This window comes from Triturus cristatus, chromosome 10, assembly GCF_964204655.1.
Source record: "Triturus cristatus chromosome 10, aTriCri1.1, whole genome shotgun sequence".
In the NCBI taxonomy this organism is placed as follows: domain Eukaryota; kingdom Metazoa; phylum Chordata; class Amphibia; order Caudata; family Salamandridae; genus Triturus; species Triturus cristatus.
Genome location: NC_140593.1, coordinates 1,207,058,725 through 1,207,066,767, shown reverse-complemented (window position 1 = coordinate 1,207,066,767; position 8,043 = coordinate 1,207,058,725). Strand labels below are relative to the sequence as shown.

Here is an 8,043-nt window from a genome sequence, read left to right as displayed (position 1 = left end):
GCAGAGCCGGTGGATACACAAGAGGGGCAACGAAGTCCAAGCGATGGACAGGCACCGCCACAAAAATCTAGATCTATCTAGACCTCACCCTCTTGTGGCTCTAACCTAGCGGGAGAGGTGTGCACGTGAAAATGATTCTCACCCTAAGAATCAGAAGTGCGGAGATGCACAATACAGGCCTCTGAGGCGCCTCATGCAGGGTGCAGGGACCAGCGAGGGTAGTGTGCAAGGCCATTACACTGTGATGCCAGGAATTCCACCACAAGGCCGCCTCACTCGCTTTGTAGGACATACATACGCATGACCCTAGTCTGTACACATACAACATGCAGCTTTTGCACAAAAGGCATGAAGGCTCTACCCCCTTGACATAAGTCCTGCATACATACAAGTCCTTGCCACACAGGAAACTATGCTCCCAAAAGTAGGATATGGGGTCTCCCTCCACAGAGGACTCAGTCACTGCATGCAAGATGTGGGGTCACTAAAAGATGGTTGTACACCCTTCACTTAGAGGATGCGCCGGACTGCATGGTGAGACCTTACTCCCATACGCTCTTGGGTAAGTCTCTCATCAACCGTGGAAAGGCTAGCATTAAAGGGGGGAGTGAACATCTCATGTGACTCTTAGCCACATAATGAGACGGTGTGTGGTGCACACTTTTTACCAACACATCACTCCAGCAGCGTTATTGGGCTGTTTTTTAACCATTAAAACACCTCCTGGGTGAAACCAACCTTGGACCTGCCTCTGGGAAATGCCCACTCTCGCGCCTTCCTATCATGTCAGTGGAAGACGTCACAAATTCACATAAAGGTAACAGGTTGCACCATAGGCGGGGATTCCCGGTGCAGATTGAAAAAAGCAGCGGATATCTCAAGAAGCCATGTCTTGCAGTTTCCACTGCCCTGGGAATTTCAGCCTTGGCTGCAGCATCTGAGGCTCACCTGCCCTGGAAGGCTTGACGCGGGGTTACCTCTCGTAAGGACATTAAGAAAGGGCAGGGACTGGCCGTTTGCGGGAGAGGAGGGTTTAAGAATATGATTCTCACTAGGTGCTGAGCTCTTTAGACATAAAAGAAGTCATTGTTGGAGTGATTTTCTAAAATAGAACTCTACACAGAATTATCATATATATATATGTACCTACATACATACTTGTACATTTGATACGAATAATGAAAATGCTGCAAACATTTCAGCACATATCCTTGTGATTATCATTTTTAAAAAACTTTTTCTTAAATCTAGTCCGGGTGTATTTTCAGCCGTTTCGACTCAGTTTCTCCTTGCCACCGGCACGCTTCCCCATCAAATGGAGGAGTAAAGTGAGCTTTCTTAGAGAAAGTACTGGTGTTTCAGTAATTCTCCCCTTTTTCTAAAAACAGAAATGCCAAAAAATAATTAATTGCCTGAAACGGGCCATAACCTGTGAGAGGCGACCAACTAACGCCACAGACTGAATCCTGTGTTGTCCGGCATTCCTTGAGGAGTTAAAACATACCAAACCTGGAGGCAATTTACCTCCATCTCTGCATAAATGCCAACATAAAGCTATAGCTCTATAATATATTTATATATATATATTTATATGCGTAGATATATTTCCCTATAACATCCTTCCAGCCTCTCTTCACCAGGAAGAGCAGGAGTGTTGCTCAGTGGCCATGTGCCACATTTCAAACAGAGCGGGTCTGAACAGAGCCAACCTGGGTTGTTCACCATTGCTTTGGAAAAGTTACACTATACTACACGTTTCGGCCCAATTATCCTGAAGAAGCCTCCTTGACTCAATGATACTCCCCGTGCTTACCTTTTACCTTTATACACTGTGTTTCTGGGAACAAGTTACCACAAGCAAAGCAGTTATGGTGAGGCCGAAGGAGTTTTCCCTTGGTCATTTATGTTATCCATCATTAATCCTTTCTCAGTGCTACCCCTGGATCCTTGTAGCACTAAAGAACACAGGTTTTTGGGGGAACACATTTTGCTTTCACTGCACATTGGAGCAGACCTACAAGGATCCCAGCAGGCTGCACTGCAAATGCCCTGCAGTTTGGCAGGGAAAGCAGCTAGGGTTCAGTGAGATTCATCCATCTGTGGCTTGGGGAAAGGCCAGTAGCCTATTCTCTGCTGGTGACCCTTGAAGTCTGTAGATCACAACCATAACCACCAAAATGAAGTGACACCCAGAAGCTGCCCGCACAGGCCACTCTGCAATACCTCAAAATGGTAGGTGCCCATTGCAGGGTTCCAACGGAAGCCTGGATGGAGGTTCACATTTTAGTAAAAGGGAAATCAGACTTGTCCTGTGTGAATACACATGTGGGGGTCAATGGTCTTGGCCACAACGAGGAAGAATACATGTACTGCAGATCCCCACAAAAAAGTACCAAAAGCAGGCTACAAGCAGGTGAGACAGTGCGAGTGGACAGGAGAGGAACAGTGAGTGTACACAATTCAAAAGCTATAACACAGTCGAAAACATTAGTCAGTGAACACTGGGGAGGACACTGAGGGAAGACACAGGCAGAACGTTCTCCAGGAGAGTTGGCCATGTCCCAGATGGCAGCATGGCCTCAGCCGCCTGTCGCTGACGCAGACTAGTGATGCGGACATCTACAGTCCATGCACATATTCACCCACATGGGGAACTGCCCCGCGCTCTTGCATCCACTTCTGTGGCGCACCCCGCAAACAGGGCCTCAGCGTGATCCATTCTCAGCGCTTCTCTTGCCCAACATATGGCTGGCATTGCGATTTGGGAGCTGACTGCAAGCATGGGTAGAGAGTCAGCAATGCAACGATGCCTGGAGAGAGGGTAGTTTACCCGCAAGTGCACGCTTGGGAATGAAGCAGTATTAGAAGAAGGACTTCTTCGATCAAGGGAGTGTATAAAAAGAAACACCACAAAGCTGTAGTTGGAACGAACCACAGACGTGCGTTCACATGGTTTCGGCATCCATTTTTCTTTAGGGTGGTGTTTTTTGTCCTGGTAGGTGCACCCTAGTGCCCACTTGCAATCATTGCCACTGTGGTAAGCCCACACACCCTGGCGGGTTTCTCATCACGAGTCCTCCTCCATGCTGAAGCTGCTGCGCCGGCTTGATGTCTTCGAGGCACCAGGCGAGACAGAGGAGAGCAGCGGGTCAGAAGCACCTAGAGGCGAGAGCGTATCGTCCATTAGAATGTCTGCTATGGCGGAGTCTGCAGTCATGCCCAGGTGGAAGGTCATTCCGGGGTCGATGAGATCTCCCAGCGGGTTGCCAAAGTGGAGCGTGTTGAGATCGAGGGTGCCCGAGGGGTCCAGGTGGCGTCCCTGGGGTGGGCCTGAAGCATACGACAGGTCCTGCTCTTCCAGGCTGTCTTCTTGCTTGAGGATGCTGTTGACCATGGCGGATGTCAGTCCTCCAGCGGCCGGGACAGAGAAGCCGTGCATCTGCGCCTGCATCTCCAGCTCCTGAAAGAACCCCAAAAACAAGAACATCAGTTGTTGAGTATTGGTGAAATCTGCACAATACAGAGAGACCGCTATCAGTATACACACGACCACTTGTGCTCTGGGGGACACATTTAGCAGCTCGTGCCATCAGTCCATTACATTACCCAGGGTCACTTGTGCGATCAACGGTGTCTAGTGGGTGCCGGTCAGATGGCAATGGGCTGCTTCGATGAAGCACAGGAGCTCCCATACAAAATGGACTCCAGTGCTTCTCTTCTCCCTGATCTCAAGCCCCCTTCCCACCGACAGGACATCGTCTCCAAGGGTCTGACCCGCCTGCCATGCATGTGGACCTCTGTGAAGTGATGTTACATTGTTTCTCTTTATTCCACCAGCCAAGCATTCTTTCCCCCACCCACTCCACATATTAGAAACATGACTACAGGACCCCAGAGCCCAAGCACCCCCCTCCCAGCTACACCCCTCCGCTTAACCGCTCAGTCAGCCTTTTCCTTCAATCTTTCATTTTTTGGTCACTGAATAATAACCACACTCTCTTCCTTCTAACTTTGGTGAAGCCATGAGTAGAGGTCAGCCCCAAATACCTCTTCAAGCCCACATACAGCTCCTTGAATACTGTATTTCGAGAAACTCCCCTCCCTTGGGAAATTTAAAACAACCCGTCATCTATTCTCCAGAAAGTGAGTCATAAGGCGGGGTCACTAGGCAACAGCTCTTGACAAGATAGTGCATAGCGCTCGCACAAAGTGTTAAAATATATATATTACACAGTTGCCCTCTCCACTGTGTAGTGATGGTGGTTCAGTCGTATTCCCATTAAAATGACATCTTGAATTTGCCTACCGCGTTGGCCCCGATAGACAGATGTGTGCCAAATTTTACATTCGCATGGAGGGTCATCCAAGGTCCAAAATACCAAGTTTTGTACAGTGGGCTGAGTGGGCATAACAGATTAACACATTTGTATATCTTGACTGTTTTGGTCTGTGACTGTTCCACAAGCAAGTTCAAGAACTCTCTGTGGATTATGTTTAAAAAAATATTAAGGCCCAAATTTGAACCAAGGAGATTTTTGCTTCTGTCCATTTGTGGTCCGTGGATCAAAAGTAGAAACTTTGGACCCAAAAGCTGTGAATGCCCGACTGCGGGAGAATCTTTTCACTTGCAGCCGCCAATCCAGGATGAGGTGCAACGGTCATGGATTTCACCTCGCCCTCAGTCACTGTCAATAACATCGCTGGCCCCCCAACAACTCTGTGAGAACCTATCCAACTTCTTCCACAGCAAAATCGCAAACATCTACACCAATTTCGCACACCAACACCCCCAGAGTACTCATCACTAACCTACCCACCAGCAAACAGGAGGGCCATCTGGCCGAATGGACAACCCTCACCAGAAACAAGACAGCGGCAATCATGCAGACCATCCACTCAGGGACCCCAACGGATCCAGGCCCCCTCCACATCTGCAACCTGGGAACGTCACCAGTCAGCACCACCCTGACTCACATTATAAACACCTCCGTCATGTCTGCCACTTTCTCGAGTGAATGGAAACTTGCAAAAATCAATTCCCTCCTCAAGAAGTTCATAGCAAACCCAAATCAAATGAGCAACTTCTGACCCATCTACCTGCTCCCTTATCCAGCCAAAGTGATTGAGAAGGCCATTAACAAGCAACTCACAAAGCACCTCAAACTTCACCATCTTCTAGGCAACACAAAATCAGGATTCAGAAAGAACCACAGCCCCTTAACAGCGCTCATTGCATCCACAGACGTATTCAAAACATCCTGGACTGAGGAGAAACAGTGGCACTCATCCTGCTCGACCTCTCCGTGACCCTCGATACTGCCTCCCATAACACCCTCATCAGAAGACTCCACGAGACTGGTCATCCAGGGATCCGCTCTCAAATGGATCTGTACCAACTTTATGTCAGGATACTTGACAGCTATGTGGAAGGAATGTGGTGTCAACTACAAGTTCACCACACCTTATCACCCACAATGCAATGGGCTTGTTGAGAGATTCAACAAGACCCTAAAGGGTATGATCAAAGGATTACCTGAAAAGCTCAGGCGAAGATGGGACATCCTTCTACCCTGCCTTCTGTTTGCTTACAGAGAGGTCCCACAAAAAGGAGTTGGCTACAGCCCCTTTGAATTGTTGTTTGGGCACCCTGTAAGAGGCCCACTGTGTTTAGTGAAGGAAGGATGGGAGTTACCTCTCAAAAAGCCTAAGCAAGACATAGTGGACTATGTACTTGGTCTCCGCTCCAGGATGGCTGAGTATATGGAGAAGGCATCCAAAAACCTTGAGGCAAGCCAGGCCTTACAGAAAGCTTGGCATGACCAAAAGGCTGTCTTGGTTGAGTTTCAGCCAGGACAGAAGGTGTGGGTGTTGGAGCCAGTGGCCCCAGCAGCACTCCAAGACAAATGGTCTGGACCCCATACAATCCTGGAAAAGAAGGGAGAGGTCACCTACTTGGTGGACCTAGGAACTCCCAGGAGTCCCCACAGGGTACTCCATGTTAACAGGCTTAAAGCATATGTTGACAGGGCAGACATGGGCTTGCTCATGGCTACAGATGAGGGACAGGAGGAAGAGAGTGACCCTCTCCCAGACCTGTTGTCTCAGAACCCTGAAGATGGCTCAGTTGAAGGAGTGACCCTTGGAGGCAACCTCACTGCCCATCAGCAGACTGAATGTAGACAGGTTCTACAATCATTTTCACATATGTTTTCCTTAATACCTAGTCAAACTGACTGGTGTACCCATGTGGTGGACACTGGTGACAGTCTGCCTGTAAAGAACAAGCTTTACAGACAACCTGACCACGTCAGGGACTGTATAAAGGCTGAGGTACATAAAATGCTGGAATTAGGTGTCATTGAACCCTCAAAGAGCCCCTGGGCTAGCCCAGTGGTTCTGGTCCCCAAACCTCACACCAAAGATGGCAAGAGAGAGATGAGGTTCTGTGTGGACTACAGGGGTCTCAATGCTGTCACCAGGACAGATGCACACCCTATTCCAAGGGCAGATGAGCTCATAGACAAACTAGCTTCTGCAAAGTTTTTGAGCACATTTGACTTGACAGCTGGCTATTGGCAAATCAGATTAGCTGAGGAGTCTAAGGCCAAAACAGCATTCTCAACCCCAGGTGGGCACTACCAGTTTGTGGTGATGCCCTTTGGTCTGAAGAATGCACCTGCCACCTTCCAAAGGCTGGTGAACCAAGTCCTTACTGGGTTGGATGACTTTTGCGCAGCATATCTTGATGACATTGCTGTCTTTAGCTCCACCTGGGAGGATCACCTGATCCACCTGAAGAAGGCTCTTGAGGCTCTGCAAAGGGCAGGCCTCACTATCAAGGCTACTAAGTGCCAGATAGGGCAGAGTAAGGTTGTATATTTGGGCCACCTTGTAGGTGGAGGCCAAGTTCAACCACTGGAGAGTAAGATACAATCCATCAAGGACTGGTCTCCTCCAACCACCCAGACTCAAGTTCGAGCTTTCTTGGGCTTGACTGGGTACTACAGGAAGTTTGTTAAGAACTATGGGTCCATTGTGACTCCTCTTAATGATCTGACATCCAAGAAGATGCCCAAAAAGGTTCAGTGGACAGTAAGCTGTCAAAAGGCATTTGATGACCTGAAGGAGGCCATGTGCTCTGCACCTATCCTGAAAAGTCCTGACTACTCCAAAGAGTTTATTGTCCAAACAGATGCTTCTGAGTTGGGTGTGGGAGCTGTGCTGTCACAACTTAATGTAGATGGTCAAGACCAACCCATTGCTTTCATTAGCAGAAGGTTGACGCCCAGATAGAAGAATTGGTCAGCTATTGAGAGGGAGGCCTTTGCTGTGGTTTGGGCCCTGAAGAAGCTGAGGCCATACTTGTTTGGCACTCACTTCAAGATTCAGACCGACCATAAGCCCCTCTTGTGGCTAAATCAGATGAAGGGTGAAAACCCCAAACTGCTTAGGTGGTCCATTTCCCTACAGGGGATGGACTTTACAGTGGAGCACCGGCCAGGTACTGACCATGGGAATGCAGATGGTCTCTCCAGGTACTTCCACTTAGGACATGAAGACGAGACTGGTCAAGGCTAGTTTAATGTCCCAGCGTTTGGGGGGGGGGGGGGTTGTGTAGGAGAGTAGGGTCTGCTATCCTATGGTCACCCCAAATTTTTGCTTTTTACTTCACTGGTTTTTGACATATTGAGGCGGTGGGCCTGCCAATCAGACCCCCAGCCTGCTGTTCTCTCTACTAAATTAAAACTATGCACCCTAGGTGCATAACCAATTGGAAGTGGATCACCCTGTCAGCCCCTGTACCAGTGTACACTAGGTACCCAGGGCATTGGTGTACCCAAGGCCTGCCAAGGGCTGAAGCATGTATTATGCCACCCCAGGCTTGGCCTAACAATTTGACACAACTGGCTGATCACTCAGCTGGGGTAAGTTGGTGTAATCACCTCTTACTTAGGTGTAGTATACCTATACCTAACCTTAAATGGGACACCTGGTAACCTATAAGTCACTCCTATGGCAGGCCTTAATAATCCTGAAGGCAGA

At 48.8% G+C, this 8,043-nt stretch overlaps 1 protein-coding gene across 2 annotated transcripts in view; it reads right to left on the bottom strand.

Annotated features, from left to right (window-relative positions):
- Positions 1–373: 373 nt before the first annotated feature.
- Positions 374–8,043, bottom strand: part of TFE3 (transcription factor binding to IGHM enhancer 3) — a 152,011-nt gene continuing 144,341 nt past the window's right edge. The window contains exon 10 of one of the 2 annotated variants that reach the window (XM_085629700.1): positions 374–3,460. In XM_085629700.1, coding sequence (XP_085485826.1) covers positions 3,068–3,460 — 393 coding nt within the window. In that variant the 3' untranslated portion in view covers positions 374–3,067. The remainder of the gene's footprint in view (positions 3,461–8,043) is intronic. The other variant, XM_085629699.1, reaches the window with a different exon arrangement.